The sequence below is a fragment of the Manihot esculenta genome, chromosome 5 (assembly GCF_001659605.2).
Source record: "Manihot esculenta cultivar AM560-2 chromosome 5, M.esculenta_v8, whole genome shotgun sequence".
In the NCBI taxonomy this organism is placed as follows: Eukaryota; Viridiplantae; Streptophyta; class Magnoliopsida; order Malpighiales; family Euphorbiaceae; genus Manihot; species Manihot esculenta.
Genome location: NC_035165.2, coordinates 27,549,517 through 27,567,004, shown reverse-complemented (window position 1 = coordinate 27,567,004; position 17,488 = coordinate 27,549,517). Strand labels below are relative to the sequence as shown.

The 17,488-nt window shown below is 31.8% G+C and overlaps 3 protein-coding genes and 1 non-coding gene across 12 annotated transcripts; 3 read left to right on the top strand and 1 right to left on the bottom strand.

The window, feature by feature from the left end:
• Nucleotides 1-550: 550 nt before the first annotated feature.
• LOC110615309 (methyltransferase-like protein 2) lies at nt 551-4,918 on the top strand. 7 transcript variants are annotated; one of them, XM_021757120.2, is made up of 10 exons: nt 554-962; nt 1,059-1,284; nt 1,432-1,571; nt 2,164-2,197; nt 2,736-2,811; nt 3,451-3,628; nt 3,723-3,812; nt 3,902-3,989; nt 4,156-4,386; nt 4,517-4,918. In XM_021757120.2, exons 1-9 carry the CDS (start codon nt 672-674, stop codon nt 4,293-4,295), a joined length of 1,263 nt encoding a protein of 420 aa, XP_021612812.1. In that variant the 5' UTR covers nt 554-671; the 3' UTR covers nt 4,296-4,386; nt 4,517-4,918. The 7 variants fall into 7 exon arrangements, with proteins under 7 accessions (XP_043812764.1, XP_021612812.1, XP_021612813.1 ...); XM_021757121.2 differs by lacking the exon at nt 2,164-2,197 and adding an exon at nt 1,782-1,815; XM_043956829.1 differs by lacking the exon at nt 2,164-2,197 and having other exon boundaries at nt 551-962; nt 1,432-1,815.
• Nucleotides 4,919-5,368: 450 nt separating this feature from the next.
• TRNAD-GUC lies at nt 5,369-5,440 on the top strand. Its single transcript has one exon. It is a non-coding gene; the product is annotated as a tRNA-Asp (tRNA).
• Nucleotides 5,441-9,685: 4,245 nt separating this feature from the next.
• On the top strand, nt 9,686-13,794 carry LOC110615473 (protein BRASSINAZOLE-RESISTANT 1). 3 transcript variants are annotated; one of them, XR_002487951.2, is made up of 3 exons: nt 9,686-10,104; nt 10,749-11,547; nt 12,939-13,794. XR_002487951.2 is itself a non-coding variant. In XM_021757318.2 (2 exons), exons 1-2 carry the CDS (start codon nt 9,862-9,864, stop codon nt 11,442-11,444), a joined length of 939 nt encoding a protein of 312 aa, XP_021613010.1. In that variant the 5' UTR covers nt 9,686-9,861; the 3' UTR covers nt 11,445-11,874. The 3 variants fall into 3 exon arrangements, 1 of the variants encoding a protein (XP_021613010.1); XR_002487950.2 differs by lacking the exon at nt 12,939-13,794 and adding an exon at nt 11,701-11,874; XM_021757318.2 differs by lacking the exon at nt 12,939-13,794 and having other exon boundaries at nt 10,749-11,874.
• On the bottom strand, nt 12,506-15,944 carry LOC110615472 (DNA-3-methyladenine glycosylase). Its single transcript, XM_021757317.2, has 4 exons — nt 15,265-15,944; nt 13,541-13,682; nt 13,308-13,449; nt 12,506-13,032 (listed from the first exon to the last, which is right to left on the bottom strand). Exons 1-4 carry the CDS (start codon nt 15,683-15,685, stop codon nt 12,697-12,699), a joined length of 1,041 nt encoding a protein of 346 aa, XP_021613009.1. The 5' UTR covers nt 15,686-15,944; the 3' UTR covers nt 12,506-12,696.
• Nucleotides 15,945-17,488: the final 1,544 nt, after the last annotated feature.

The following is a 17,488-nucleotide window of genomic DNA, read 5'->3' as shown; positions in this document are numbered from 1 at the left end:
TTCAATTCGATTCGATTTAATTTTATCAATTTAAATTTTTAATAATTTTTTTATTTTTTATATTTTATTTTTAATATTTTAAAATTTAATTAAAATATTTTAAATTTAATATAATTTAATATTTATATTTAATAATTTTAAATATTTAATATACTATTATCATTAATGGGTTGAGTTCGATTTTTTAATTTTTTTATTAAAATTAAATTGAATTAAAATAATCAAAATTTTTTAAATTAAAAATCAGATCAAAATAAATAAAAATTAAATTAAAATTTTTAATTAATTAATTTCAATCAATTTTTTTAATTTAAATAAAATATTGTAACATCATAATTCCCACGATAAATTAAATAAGAAAAAAAACTGTAATGAAAATAATAAACCCAAAAAATTCATATTTTGAGCCATTTAAAAAAATTATTTATCAATTTGTTCGGATATAAAGTTGATATTAAAGAAAAAATTAATAAATTTCTTAAAAATTAAGGGCATATTAGTAATTTTTTCTTTTCTTATATGCTTCTGTGTTAACGACAGTCGTATGGTTTTTTCTCCGAAACAAGGCCATCCGCAATCCCTTTTTAACTGCCGCCGCACCACTTCCATCCCTGATACGGCGGAAACCTTTCCATCCCATTTTGTCTGAAAACAGAGGAGAGATTTCGACGATGGAGGAATCGAAAACGAGCGATAGGCTATCTGTATTTTTGGATTCAGGGATATACCGATTTGAAAATTCAAATGTGGTTTTTATTGACCCGGTTCGGGTGCTAAATCTGTCGTATAACCGCCATAGGGTTTCTCCAACTGCCTACTACTCTCGTTTCTTCCATTCCAAGTGCTCTGGTCAAGACCGCCATGAAACTAAGCTCTCCTCCAGTTCAAAGAAGCGTAAGCGAAGAGAGAAGAAACCTCACTCCTTGAACGAAAGAGAACGAGCTGCTGATCAGCGCCACCGGGCAAGCATTTTCAACTATTTTTTTTATTATTGGATTCAAATCGACATAGGATTAGGGCTTATTATAGTTTGATTCTGATAATGGTGTCCATGGCAGCAAGCGAGGCCTATGTTGTTGAAGGCATTGGAATGCTTACTGACGGCTACTGATCTTTTAGCTATTATGAGAAATTTAAGGAGTGAATCTTGTCCCTTCGAATGCAGAGAAGCACCACTACATCACAATGAGCACGCGCTTACGGAACTTTGCCGCGTTTGGCAAGCACCTCTATACGAAATTACCCTTAATTTTCCTAAACATCACGAGCCAAGCAAAGATGTAGGTGGGTTTTGTACTAGAAATCTTACATATTTTTAAGATTTTAATATCTGAAGTAGTTCTTAGTGCTGCTTGTCGAACCTTTTTGCTAAACATATTGGGCTAAAGTCACAGTATGGGTTTCCATGTGCCTTTTTAATTGGTTTCTCAGGTTCCCCAATTGATCAATGCAATGGCCAGAGAATTATTCCAGTTTTTAATAATTTGGTTGTTAATGAGACCATCAGTGATGTAGATGCAGAGTTTTTAAACGAGAAATATATATTACCCAGAGAGAGTTGCTTTTACATGGTATGTCTGGCTTTTAAATTATTTTTCCCCTTTAAAAAGAGAAGCCAAATAAATTTTATTGCTTGTCTTGATCCTTTACATTTCATATATCATGATACTGTTAAGTGTTTAGTTTTATATGCTTCATATTTTATGCCAAACTACTTAACTATATTGTTAAAGTTGTTTTCTTGCATATTCTTTCATGTCTTATCTTCTATAATGTCGAAGTCTGACCTGGAGCAGGTTCACAACCTTATTCCTGGTAATTATTGGATATACTACTGGATGCACTTTCTTAAGTCTTGAATTGCAATCATTTTGTTTTCTCAAGCTGAAAAATTTTAAGGTCTCAACTTTACGAGTGCAGTTGATCAGTGACTTAAATGGTGAACATGTTAGTATTCATGGAAATGTAACATCATATCTCTATCCTGGCTTTTCACGCAAATAAATTTTATTGTTTGTCTTGCTCCTTTACATTTCATATATCATGATACTGTTAAGTGTTTAGTTTTATATGCTTCATATTTTATGCCCAACTACTTAACTATATTGTTAAAGTTGTTTTCTTCCATATTCTTTCATGTCTTATCTTTCGATAATGTCGAAGTCTGACCTGGAGCAGATTCACAACCTTATTCCTGGTAATTATTGGATATACTACTGGATGCACTTTCTTAAGTCTTGAATTGCAATCATTTTGTTTTCTCAAGCTGAAAAATTTTAAGGTCTCAACTTTACGAGTGCAGTTGATCAGTGACTCAAATGGTGAACATGTTAGTATTCATGGAAATGTGACATCATATTACTATCCTGGCTTTTCACGCATATAAATTATATGTTTTAGTTTGTCGTTACCCTAGATATCACCTCTTTGTGGCAAGAAAAGAAAATGCCAAGAGTTTTGGTGGATACCAATACAATATAAGATGCTGAAGTTTATCCATTCTGCTGAGGAATAGTATCTATTATGTTTCTCATGGAAAACGTATGCTATTTTTAGCTGGGCCACTATGATCTTATTAATTGCACCACCATTGCCCCCATTCTTTATAGTATTTGTCTATTTTATGTGATGCTGGGAAAATTAATTTGCTGCTACTGAAAATGTTAGGTTATGCATAAAATCTTTTGCTAGTTGTATTCTACAAATGATGGGATGCTCACATGGGTTTAATGCAGCTGAATCTGATTGTGGCTTCAATCTAATAGTGGTTGATCCGCCATGGGAAAATGCAAGTGCTTCTCAGAAACTCCTGTATGTAATTTTTTCTTGTGATAATTGAAAATTGAAATGCTTTTCTGGCTCATCATAATGGTAAAGTTTATGCTGATAACTCGTGTACATATTCTATGAATTCATTTTTGTATAGAACTTCTGTAAATAAGGCAGGTCTATTAATATGTTAGAGCAGTAACTAACCTTGACAATTTCATTAAGCTGGTAAGACAGTTGCTGCCTGATAATTTTCTCAAATGGATGTTACTGTTGTTTATTGGCAAGTTATTTATAGATTTTAACAGATTTTATTTTATTTTCTCTTTTTTCTTTTGTGTGTGTGTGTGCATGTGAGTATGAGTGGAGTTGCAAATGAATGAGGAAAAAGAATTCGCTTCTCCGACCCATGAAAAAGAATTAACTGTGGCATCTATCTGTTGCAAAGTCTTAATATTATGCACTGGAACAAGTTTTAAGCTACCCATGAAAAAGAATTAACTGTGGCATCTATCTGTTGCAAAGTCTTAATATTATGCACTGGAACAAGTTTTAAGCTGCAGTTATTGTATTCAGTATGGGTCACGACTGCCTTTCTTTTTCACCAAAAGAATTAACTAATTTTCTATTAGCTATAGTCTATAATAGCTACCAACTTTGTTGTTCCCCTAAACATTACAGGTACCCTACATTGCCAAATCGATATTTCTTATCCCTTCCAATTAAGCAACTTGCTCATATAGATGGAGCACTTATAGCCTTATGGGTGACAAATAGGGAGAAATTGCGTAATTTTGTTGAGAAAGAACTATTCCCCTCATGGGGAGCCCATTATGCAGCTACTTTTTATTGGCTGAAGGTGACCTCTCTATCTTACACACACGTGTGCACTCTGTTTGAAGGCTGCTTTACAGATATCATGTCACTGATATAGTCATACTCAAGTCATATAGGTGAAAGCAGATGGCTCATTGATTAGTGATTTAGACCTCTTTCACCATAGGCCCTATGAATGCCTTCTTTTGGGGTACTGTCATGGGAAGGTAAGAGTACAGACAAGGTGGATTTGGCTTAAAACCGTGATCCTACAGCTTTGTGACCTGTAAGTTGCTTATCCTCATGACTTCCTCAGGGCCGGAATTCTGAACACATGTCAAGCTGGAGTGACAAAGTCATCATAAGTATCCCTGGAGATTACTCAAGGAAGCCCCCAATTGGAGGTAATCTAGTGTTGACATGGAATTTGGTTTTTCCTGCTTGTGCACATGCTAGGAGAAAATGCATAATTTAAAAAGAAGCATAAAATTTGAAGTTGTTTATACAAACTACTGTGATCAATGCAACAAAATTAGTGAAATTTGAAAGTTCTTATTCTGTGACTTTTAGAGTTGCTGTTGGAGCATGTTCCAGGCCCTAAACATGCTAGGTGTATTGAACTGTTTGCTAGAGAGATGATAGGTGGGTGGACTTCTTGGGGAAATGAACCTCTTCATTTTCAGAAGTCAAGCTATTTTGTAGAAAGATAGAGACAGCACATCCAGATGAAGATATTCTTGCTTTAGCTACAAAAGGGGATCTGGAATTTGTGGCTTTCATTTTTTCCATGACCTGCTTTGTGTAAGTTGTTAATCCTGTTCTTGTTGAAATGTTAATGTTGTGATAAAATGAGGCAAATATTTCATTCCACTTATAATGCATTCATTTGCCTTGTGCAAATACTTGACTACACTTTCTTTTCATGTCACAGGGCAATTTCGACGTGAGGAACAAAGACAGACTAGTCGACGACCAACTGACCATGGCAAAAAACCTGCGGCTGTGGATGTGGGAACTGTGATTTTCAAGATCAGATAATTATTGGACACAACATATCATGTGGCTTATATTGAGGACAAAATTGGGGAGGCCATGAAAGTGATGTTTAGAAGAGAGGGTAGAAAACAAATGGATCTGTTCTATCATTTTGGTAGGCAGTGCAGGCTGTTGAGGCATATTTGTTAATAGAGTCCTATTCAAGCCCCACATTTTAATAACCCATGAATGCTCAATTATTTATCGCATTGTGTCAGCTTATTGCTTAACTTAAAATTATGAATGGGCAAACAATGTAATTGAATTTGAGTCGTCCTGCTGTTGGCATTTTATTTTACAGTGGTTTTTCATAAAAAGCTTGATCATTACATAAGATGGTTGAAAGCCACTTCTGTGGTTCAACTACATAAGCCAGTATTGAATCCATGAGATGTAAATCTTTTTATGGCGGATGGGGTAATATGCTTGATTAATTGTGGAGGCAGCTTTGTCCGTATTCGGTGTCTAATCCATTTAATTTTCATGTTATTGATAAACTCAAAAGGCACAAATAAATAGAGTTCTATTTAATTTTTATTTACGGTCATTATATTACTATATCTTATGCCTCATTGGATAGAGTCAAGACACATCGTCATCTATATAAATGTGGATAAACTCCTCATCCGCACGTGAGATTCTCTTTTTGGGAATTTACGCGAGTTCAATGCACGAGTATGTGAATTTAATATTCACTGTCTGGCCATCATGTTATTTGAGAGATATGTCATTGAAAGTTTACATGTAAGTCGTTGTAGTATAGTGGTAAGTATTCCCGCCTGTCACGCGGGTGACCCGGGTTCGATCCCCGGCAACGGCGATATAAAATTTTTCATTTGCCTCGCCAGCGGGTCGCAGCCTACAAAGGATTCTAGTTTGCGATCTGCAGCATGGACCACCGCAACCGAAGCTTTTTAGAGGCTCCGAATCAAATAAAAGGGGTCCTCTTATATTTTGCTCTCAATTTCGATTTAATTTTATTTAGTTTAATTTTCCCTCCATTTAATTTGATTTAATTAAATTTAGGGTTAATATTTTTATTTTCATTTGAAATTTGATTGAACCAATCAAAATTAATTGGATTCAATTTCAATCCAATTTAAGATAGGTTTAGTAAAATTTCAATTTCACTTGTAAGCAAATGTTAGAGAATTGGACAGGTTTCCTTGTATATTAGAGAGCAATCCTAATAAGTTGTGGGTGTTGAAGTTGTTATTGAAAAACACATTTAAATATGTTAATTATAGTTTATTAAAAAATTTAATTTATTTATTTAATATATTTTAATCATAATAATATAAAAATATTAAACTAATAGTTTAAATAATTTAATTTATTTTATTTTTTATTAATTTTCTTGATTATAATAAGAGAATATTATTATTTTAATTTTAAAAATTTTATTTAAAATAATTATTTAAACAAAATAAAATTATATATAAATTAATTATTTCTCTCCTTTCATAATTTTTATTTACTTTTTCAATTATTTTAAAATTATTATCCACTTTTCTTTTTTATAATATAGAAAATTAACTATTATAATTCTATTTAATTTTATTTTAAAAATTTTAAAATAAATATAATTAAAAAATTAATTAATTTTTTTTAAATATATATAAAAATAAAATAAATAAAAATTATTTTTTGGATGAACGCAGGCTTGCATCTCAGTACGAAACTAGCTGCTTTTCCATGCTCAAATTCTTCATGCACGTTTACACATGCATTTTATACAAATTAAGACATGCGTGCACGAGCGAATTTTGGAATTTTAATATGATTAGACTCTTTTTTTTTTTCAATTTACAAAGATATGGTTTTCTCAATCCTTGTTGAAATTGCGATTTTATTTTTTAAAACTTTAATTTTATTACGGAAAATGTTTAATTTTATTCAAATTTATAACTATTCATTTAAAATTTAAGATTTTATTAAAAAATAATTAAATTCTCCTTTATCAATTATTTTATTTAAAATAAAAACATTAAATTATATTTTTTTAAAAAATTACTATTAAATCTCTAATTCATTAATTTATCTTTATTTTAAAATCACTTAACCAAAACGATATATATTATATAAAATCAAAAATTTTAATTTTTTATTAAATAAATTATTAATCAATTATCTATTTTAATATTAATTAGATTGATTAAATAGTATAAATATTTAAAATTATAAAAATTAAATAATATAAATAATTTAAGATAATTAATAAATTAAAAAAATTAAAAAAATTATATTTTACAAAATATATAAATAGTTTTAAAATATGAACAAATTAGATACATTTTATAAAAACTCATGTAATTGATAGTATTTTACTCCATTTTTAATTAAAGTTTTTTTATTTCAATAAATATAAAAATCATGCAAAACTGTGTAATATTTTATTTGAATTTTTTTAAAAATAAATAGTTATTATGAAAAAATATAATTAGACGATTAGATAAAATGACTAAATGATTCGGCGAATAATCAAATGACGAGATAAGATATAAAAGGATATGATTAAATGACACAAAATGATATTGATGATCTGAGATCCAGAAAATAAGGTTTTACAAGGAGAGTATTTCTCCTTTTATATATTTTATTTTGTCCTCTAGTGACGTGTAAGAGAATGTATGTTATTGGGCCACCTGTCCCTGTCACGTTGATATGGACGTATCAGAAAATCAGATCGCTGCTCCATGCGTAACGACCCCTGAATCTCTCGGACGCGCGTACGGGTGGTCCCAAGTGAAGGATGAGTAGGTCTTCATCCTGATTCTGGGTCGGACCGGATGATATGATATGAGCTGAACCCAGAGAGGATTTTATTCATCGGGCCCAAAGAACTAGATCGGCCTGATTGAGGAGATTGATAGAAGTCCAATTTTCAGACTGAGTATACCGAACTTGATGCATGTGATGAGGTTTGAGGGCCTCTAGATGATGGGCTGGTGTCGTGGATCTGGCCCCAGACCGGAGTGAGGAAATTCAGCGGTCATCATATATGATTTAATAATAAATTTGATGTATTTGCAATTAATTTTAATGACCGATCTAATGTCACCGTACGATAACCAGATAATTAAATAATTTAATAATTTTATTATTATCAAATCAGACCGATGACTAGACAATGGAATAATTTAATTATCAATGCAGCATTAGACTGTCGATATAACGAATTAATTAATAAAATTATATTGCTTTAAAATTATACTATTTTGTAAAAGTATTTTATTTATTTTATATTAGTTTAACTTAAAATTTTTAAAGTCTGTTGTATTATTTTTTTTGAAATTCTTTTACACTATTATTTATTGTGTGGACTCTGCTTAATATTGTGTTTTAATCGTTTAAAAATAATTTATAAAAATTTATTTTTTAAAACGTTTAATTAAATATTATTTAAATAATTATTTATTATTATGATAATTAATAACTATTAATATTGTGAAATAGGATCGTGACTGTAGTTAATAATTAAAATTGATACACAATCCAAATAGAATATTTTTTAATTTTATTTTAAATAAATATATTAAGTGTGATAAAAAAAATAAAAGACTCGTGGAATTAAATTTTAAACTTTAATTCGAAGAAGACAGAGTAAAATAAGATTTATAGAATATCATTTTATAAAGTACGTTGTTTTATAATATTTAAATTTTAATAACTTTTTATTATTTATAAAGGAAATATTTATAATAGACAGTAAAATATAATTATTAAATATTTAAAATATAGATTTTAATCGGTTATTTTTAAATTATGTTAACTTATTTTAACTAATTATTTAATAGTAAATATTTTATTACATATAATTTTTTTTAAATAATTCATATTTTCATCAGTAACTTACCAAGTAATATCAATGTTTCCTTTTTTTTTTTTAATGCGAAAATTTCCAGTTTTATAATATAATAATTATTTAAATATTGTTATTAACTAATAATAATAATATTATTATTTTAAAAATTATTATTTAATTTCTATAATATAAAAAAATTCATTTATTTACCTATTAATTTTAAAAAATATATTAAAAATATTATTAATATTTTAAAAATTAATTAATTAATTTTAACTATTAAATATTTTATTATTTAATCTCTATGATTTTAAAAAATTTATTATTTAATTTCTTCATGATAAAAATATTTTAAACTTTGTTATAATATTTAATTTTTAAAATTGAGAAATTAATTAATAAATTTTTTAAAATATTAAAAATATTTTAATATATTTTTTAAAATTAAAAAATTTTTTCATCACAAAAATGAAATAATAATTCTGCCAAAATTTTCTATAAGAGAGTAATATCCACGTGGATGGATGAAGGGGTCACATAACAAATTACAAGAAAACATTGCATGGGCCATGTCTAACAAAATAGCTCATTTTACTTGGGTGGGTCCCTACACTCATCGATTGGGACCCATCTCCTTTCACATTATTTAGTCATTACAAGACAGGCGCATTTCGCATAAACTTACACGTGATTAGTTAACCCCCTCTTCCCCACTCCTCCCATATATATATATATATATAATTAAAAATATAATTATATTAATTTTTTAAAATTAATTAACATATAATTAAAAATAATTTTCTATTTTCCATTTTTTTAATTTTTAATATGTATTGTATTCATATTACTCTATTAAAAAAATCATATCATTATATTAATTTTTAAGATTAATAAACTTTCAATACTTAAATAATCTAATATTTTAACTGAAAACAAAGTTACTTATCAAGTATAATTATTTATTATTTTCTTTCTCCTTTTTAATATTTCAATTTTTAAAATTTATTAATCTTACAAATATTTTTCTTTTTTACAAAAGTAAAATTCCTTTTTATAAAGGAAAAAGAAACCAATGATAGAAACTCTACAAACACGTCCTCATACTTGTCCTCACATCATTAATTTCTATTTATGATCTAAAAAGAAACCTACGTGGCATCGATAAGGCAGTCTGATCTCAACTCTTTTCCTGTACCTGCACACACCTTATCATTTCTAGAAACCAAGCCTTTCTTTTTCAAATAACTCTGCGAGTCCCTCAGTCCTCTTCACACACAAAAGGAGAGATTCTTCTTCTTTTACTTCCAGCGAAGGAAAGCGTATTCCTCGTGACTCTTTCTTTTCATTTCCTTTCCCTCTCCTTCCTGGGGTTTAAATCCTAAGCTACGCGATCCACCCACCTCGCCGGAGATTCAGGAACGATTCTTTGCAGGAAAATGACGTCGGATGGGGCAACTTCGACGATAGCGCCTCCGAGGAGGAAGCCGTCCTGGCGAGAGCGGGAGAATAATAGGAGGAGGGAGAGGAGGAGAAGAGCTATAGCTGCTAAGATTTTTACAGGGTTAAGGGCTCAAGGGAATTACAATTTGCCCAAACACTGTGATAATAATGAAGTATTGAAGGCTCTTTGTATCGAGGCTGGTTGGGTCGTTGAAGATGATGGCACTACTTACCGTAAGGTACTCTTTATCTTCTTTTTAGTTCGATCTACTATTGTTGATTTAGATTTACGATGTTCTAGCTATTTTCTGCTATTGATTTGGGAAGGAAATGGGTATTTGTAGTTGGATCGAGCTTCTTTATGTGCTTGACATGCTTTTAGATTAGTGATTTCCCCTGAAATTTTTGGATTTTTCTCTAAAAAAATTGGCCTGGGTCTTTGTTTTTTGCTTTATTGCGTTCTATCTCTATTTCTTGTCTGATTTTAGTCTCTGTTAGGCCAAATGAACTGGATGGGCTTGTAGTTATAGTTGTCTTATGTCTGCTGTTCTATTCATGCTCTATTCTAATTCCTTTCTCTTGAAGAAGAGATTGCATTGGAATTGTATGCTAATTTAGAGGTGGTCCATTCGCGGGGATTTTAATTTCAGAACTTGAAAGATTTAATGAATGATCGATTAGCTTTTGATCGAGCAAAGAAGCTCTAATTGTTAATCTTTCTTTCTTTGAAGAATTTAAAAACCCATGGTTTTGAAACTTTAATTGCTCTGCAGGTGTTGTGTGGAAACTCTTAACTTCTTCCACCACAATTTTTGATACCCCTTTCGTATTAATGGTAATCATAATCTGATATGGTGCCACCATGTTTGGTTTGTTGATCCAGGGATGTAAGCCACCCCCAATTGATATTGTGGGCACCTCTGCAAGAATTACTCCATACTCTTCACAAAATCCAAGTCCATTGTCCTCATCATTTCCTAGCCCAATTCCGTCGTACCAAGTTAGTCCCTCTTCCTCTTCATTCCCTAGCCCATCTCGATTTGAAAATAATGCTCCTTCTAATCTCCTTCCCTTCCTCCAAAATGCCATTCCCTTGTCTCTCCCTCCTCTCCGAATCTCCAACAGTGCACCTGTAACACCACCTCTTTCATCCCCGACTGCAAAAAATCCGAAGCCAATTCCCAACTGGGAGTTAATTGCCAAAGAATCCATGACCTCTTTAAATTACCCTTTTTATGCTGTGTCTGCCCCAGCTAGCCCAACTCACCGTCAATTTCATGCTCCAGCAACCATACCTGAATGTGATGAGTCTGATACATCCACTGTTGAGTCTGGTCAATGGATAAGCTTTCAAAAATTCCCGCCCTCTGTGGCTGCAATGCCAACCTCACCAACCTATAATCTTGTGAAACCTGTTGCTGAGCAAATTTTGTCCAGCAATGTGATGAAAGAGAATGGGAGGAGTATGGAATTTGAGTTTGGGAATGGACAGGTGAAGCCATGGGAAGGAGAGAGGATTCATGAGGTAGGATTGGATGATCTAGAGCTCACACTCGGAAATGGGAAGGCTCGGAGTTAGGTTGGGCTGATACGGCCAGTTGAAAATCATGGTGAGGGAATGCTGGAACCAAAGAGAAGATGCGGTAGATGTTCCAGAAAAAGTATTCTTACTCTAGTTTGTGGTAAGCATTGGTTTGGAAAAATATTAGCAATCCATGGCTCTATTGATTTGTTGGGAAGTGCTTACGATGAACAAATCTTGTCTCATAGAAGGAATTAAATTTTCATGTCTAATTTAATGTTTTTAGTTATATTCTCTTTTATTCATTGAACAGTCACATTTGCCAGTTGATTTGTTTGGAACGTTTTTCACAAGCATTACATGTAGATAGCGTGGGATATTCTGGGATTGAGGAGTTCCTTTCTTCCTTGAAGACTTAGATGAGACCTGATAAAATGAAATTATTTGTTCGTTTACCAATATTAATGGATGTACTTCTTACGAATGACCCATCTTGCTTTTTGTTACATTACTATTTTCGTGTTGATAGTTTACTTTGTAGCCTTGTGTATGTGGAAACTGGGAGTATTTGAAAGTGCTTCTATCTCTAAATAGTTGTTGGATGGTAAATTTCTTTGGTGCTTATGATATTCCAAGTAAATCATATATGGCTCCATAGCGCATGAATCAAGGCTGGCCCTGGACTTGCATTGCCTGACAAGCCCCACGTTCGCTCATGGAGACATTCAATATAAAACAAGAGAATGTACAACAGGAAAGCAAATAATAGGAGATTTATATATTTATATAAATGGTGGTGGTGCAGGGAAGTCGCCTTCTGTCTGAATGGAGGGGTCTGGTATCTCTTCATTTGTGATTTCTATTCTCTATATCATTCACCACACGTGGCTTTGCTCATCTTGCTGTCTATAAGTTGCATGAAATGATTTTTTTTTCCCTTCCTAAATACCTCTGACGCGTTGCCATATAGCACCATATTGAGGATGGACCTACCACCTTTTTTTAAAAAAAAAAAAAGATATTGTTCAAAGTTGACGATGGAAAATACACAAAACAACAGTGAATCTGACAGGAACCTCCTTAGAAGCTTCCTCAATCCAAGATGAACAGAGAATGCGTGGAGTCACAAGAAAGTTTAATTATAGTAATATCTAGTTTAGGTCAAGGATACACAAGTGGTGGAAGAATAGATTATGCGAGTAAAACATACAGAAGATAGGAATCCTAAATCATTACTTGAGAACATAAGCCCTCATATTGCTAGTCATACTAGTGTGATTTATCAGAAGTTGCAGTTAAGGCCACAAGGTTATTGAGATAAGCATGTTTTCTCCAATACTTCAGTTACCATCTGTGTCTCTTCAGTCTGGGGTTTGTTGGAATTCTTTTTGAGATCTATATTGCACTCTTGGTATCTGAAGCATGTTACAAGATGATCATTGACAATCCCAGCCACCTGCATGAATGAATAAACAACAGTAGGACCAACACAATGAAAGCCTCGCTTCATTAGATCCTTGCTTATAACTTCTGCTTTTGGCGTCTTGACAGGTACTTGACGTGCATAACGGTATGCATTTCTTAGTTGCTTATTGTTCACAAAACGCCAGCAGTAGTTGCTGAAGGAACCAAACTCCTTTTGAACCTGCAAAATGAGCAACAAGTGGATGCCAATTAAGTTTTTATCTTCAAATGAATGGATGCCAATGTTCTTTTATTGGAACAGTTCCGTACTATGAAGACTTGTACAAGTGTATTGCAATGTTGAGAACCAAGGTGGTGGTGTTAAGTTCTAGGGACAGGAGGGTTCTCAATCAATATGTTTCAAATATCTTCTAGCATCTCTTCTTCAGTTCTTCCCCAATAAGAAAATATGCATCCATGAAGTCCCTAAGATTGATGCCAGGCCTACAGAATTACCTTAAGCAGCAGTTTAGCATTCTCTACTATTGCACGAAGCTTTGGTTCAGATAGCAAAAGATTGCCATTCACTTTCAGCGATAGCAGCTTCTTCTCTGTAAACTGTGCAACAGACGATGGATCGAAGTTGTCAAAAAGTTTCCTGACACATGGATCCAACAATAAAAATCAGGCAAAATGCATGCTGACATTTTTTTAATTGACGCTAATAACGGAAAGTGAAAATTGCATACCTGAAAGTGTCCCTCATATGAAGAATTGCTGGCCAGCTCATTTCTGCTAATGCTTGCGAAAGTACAAGCAACTCAAACAGCTTCCTATCATCATGAACTGGAATTCCCCATTCTTCATCATGGAAAGACACATAAAGTGGATCTACAGTGAAAATCACCAAAAAGCCATAGAGTTAGCTACATGGTGGAAAGACATATAATCCTGCTTGAAATTAAGAATTTTGTAATAATACAATTGAATTCTTTTTCGTCAATTCTCGTATTTCAAAGCAAAGAAATTAGTTCCTTTTAACTTAAAAAAATTCATTCTAAAAGAAATAAAAATAATTTATAATTGTATAAATATTCATTTGAATTCTTTTCTTGCAAATGAATTTTTTTGATTGAAGTGAAAAGTATACAAAAGTTATCCATAAAACATTTGCTAATTGATTTCCAGTCAGATAAGTTGACACTTGAGGCATATGAAGAAATTAAATAGAGGAAAAACCGGAAAATAACACAAGATTAAGTTCATTTGTTGAGATTTTAAAGAAGAATCCTACATTTAACAGATTCCAAGGGACAAGAAAAAAGTGGTAAGATCAAAGTAGATTCAAATAAAATGAGAAGAAGAGTTGTAAGAATTTGTTTTGATGTGGAAATATCATGCCTCCTAGAGTATGGCAGAATACCTTAGGAAATTAAATATGATAGGAAAATTATTGTATACATCTGGGTGTACAACTTAATTTATTCATCCTACTATTTAAAAACTAAAATATTATATTTATATGTAGGCCCTACCAGTATGAGAACTATTTTTTTATGATGTGCCGTGTTTCAATTGGATAGGTGTATACGCCCATATGTTCACATAAAAATAAATAATGTCGTGTCAAGCCAAGACACAATAAAAGTTCTTATTTAATTAGATATATGGACCAGAAGCGAACTTAGCCAGCTTGTGATATCCTCAGTAAAATTGTTTGCACTAGTCTGCCATGTCAATGGCCAGTCATGGCAATTAAAGTTTTGCAGTAATGCTACCGAAGCCAAAGCATTAAAACCAGAAAATGTTAGTTATAATTGTCCCACATATTGTTCATATAGCTAGGTAGGCACAGCGAAGGGACTTGCCTAATCACACATGCATATTATTATGAAACTGATTTCTGTTTTGAATGTCCAGTTTAAACTCTACGTTCTCAATACAATCAACACAACTTGAGGCAATATCTAGCACCTTCCAGGTAGCACATCAATTTCACTTTCGAAATTCACCCATTGCTAACGTGCAAATTACATTTCGACTCAACTTGGGTAGGGTAGACTTTCATCTCTATCAGTGCAAGCAAGGGGATCCTATTCTAGGTCAAAGAAACACTGATACTAGCATGTAAGATAATGCTCCGAAAAAACATTTATTTATGGTAATGGAAGAAATTTTCTAGAAGCATGTCAAGTGATGATATACCCAAATGTAATGAACAAAATTGTGGCTATTCTTTAATTTCAGGCATTCCTAGTTGTTCACGTTAATGGGTTATGGAAATAAAGACTTGGCAACAACTTTACAAATTTCAATAACTTAGATGGATGGCTTAAATTACATAAACCTATATATCATTATCTTAGTTTCCAAATTCTACCATATCTCTCTAAAAGAAAACCTCAACGCAACTGAACCAAACAGATAAAAATGGGAGATTGTTGCGTAATAGCTTAACTCACGTGTGACTTACCAGAGTGAGGTGTTATCCAGTCACAGCTCTTCACCGACAAGTTTTTCTTTAGCGAAATCTCATCAAATTGACTAGCGTCAGGTACAATCTTGACAGCTCGTAATCCAGTGTGCTTCACAGTCCTTCTCGGACTTGCTACCTTCGCTGAAGACCCACTCGAAGAAAAAGAAGAAGAAGAAAAATTAGAATCCAAAGAGCAAGAGCTGTCTACCGATAAATTGTGCTTAACTACAGCTTTCTGCATCTCCGAAACCACATCCTTCACTGCTGGCTTCTTTGGTCTTTGTTGTGCCTTCTTCAAAATCTCGCTTTTCCGTCTGGACTCTTCCGAAACCGTAATTCTATTCCCAGTGGGAACGAGAATGGCTCGTTGCTGAGATACCCGTTTGGCCGAAGATTGAAGCTTAACAGAGCCAGACATTGCTATAGACACTATGGTTCTTCACAATGTAAGCTCCTTGGCTCTGATTCCAGCTAGAAAATGGAGTGTATCCAGCTTCAATTCTGTAATGCAAGTACTGATTTTGAAGTTAAAGGGATCTAAAGATGAAATTAAGGGCTCCTAAACGGAATCTTGTGAGAATTTAGGGTTTGAGGAGCAGAAAAGAGAGAAAAAAACAGAGAAGGCGGAGTGGAGAGAAGTCAGAGAACAGTGGAGTGGAGAAGAAGGGACAAAAAAACAAACGGGTTTTTGGAGGTATTTAACTGCGTAGGTTACCGGTTATTGCCGGTTATATTGCCACGTGTCAATATTGCTTGTTCGTTTTCGGGTTTGGAAGGAACTATAATTTGCACCGAAATTCCACATTTGCCCTCGGCTGGTCTTCTCCTTGCATTTATACATTTTTTTTTCTTATTAATCATCTTTATTCTTTTATTTTCACGTGCATATAATCTTTTTAATACATATAAATAAATTTTTATATAAAAATTACTAAGTGAATATAATATTTTAATAATATTTAAGAAAAATACATATCATACAAAGTAATTAACTTTAGATTTTATGATAAATTTGAATCGAATTTAATTTTTACTGTTGATATCTAATAAAAATTTACGATAATTTTTTTATTTCACATTTTGATTTTTTAAAAATTTTTTTTATTTTAGAGCTTTTCTATTATAAATATTTTTTTAAATTATTTTAAAATACTTTTTAATTTTTCAAGAATTTCAATAAAAATTTTTGATTTTTAAGCCTTTATTTCTATTATTTTGTTTCAACTAATCGTTATCAGTTAAAATTTCTGATGAAATCTAATTAGTTCTATATCAATGTATTTATTTTCGATCATCGATTAGAATGACCTATGTTTTATGTAATCTCAATTGAATCTTTTATTTTTTATTTTTATATTATTATTATAATTAAATTATTTAAAATAATAATATTCTTCAATAAAGAAAACAATCATTAACGTAATAATGATAGATTTTTATTTCATTGATGGTGAATAATTAGGCTAATCATAATGCAATTTACCCTTTTTCTATTAAAAAGTACTCAATAAAAGGCAGTGATTTCGAAAATCCAAAAAGCAAGATTTGGGCAAAAGGAAAAAAACATCAATTGCAAAATGAGTGCTAAAGGAAAAAATGAATTTAAGGGGTAATGAGTATAGCAGGAGGGTAAACTGGTAATTGGGCGCAGAAGATGAAACTGGAAGGCGTCGATTGGGAAAGGAGAAGAAGGAAACAATGGGGCTTAGGCTAAGCGTCGCATTCGGTTGGTAAAATACAAACTGTGCTTTTGGTGGGCAAATTCCTTACCGTTAAGAAAAAGAATCCAAAGAGAAAAAACCTTACCCAAATAAATAAACGGAAGAAGAATAATAATAAAGAGAAGATGGTGGGTAACCAACGGCTATCTTTATTTTCACGAGTCATTATTGAAAATTAAAAAACAAAATTTAAAAATTCTTAAATTTATTCGGATATATTTTTTAAAATTAAAATAAAAAATCCTTTTAAAAATATAAAATTAAAACGGGTGACTCTTAATAAATAGTTTTAATTCAATTCGTAAATCAAATCTACTTAATCGATCTAAATTCGATTTGACCCGGCTAATACATGATTAAAATTGAAGTTTGTTTTGATTTCAAGCCACTGCGGGTTTTAAACCACCTCTTCTTTCTTTATTGTCCCATATTTCTTGTATGGGCTGTACTTGCTGTGCCTGTACGCTTTAGACCTTGGCATTCTTGATAACAATTTTTAA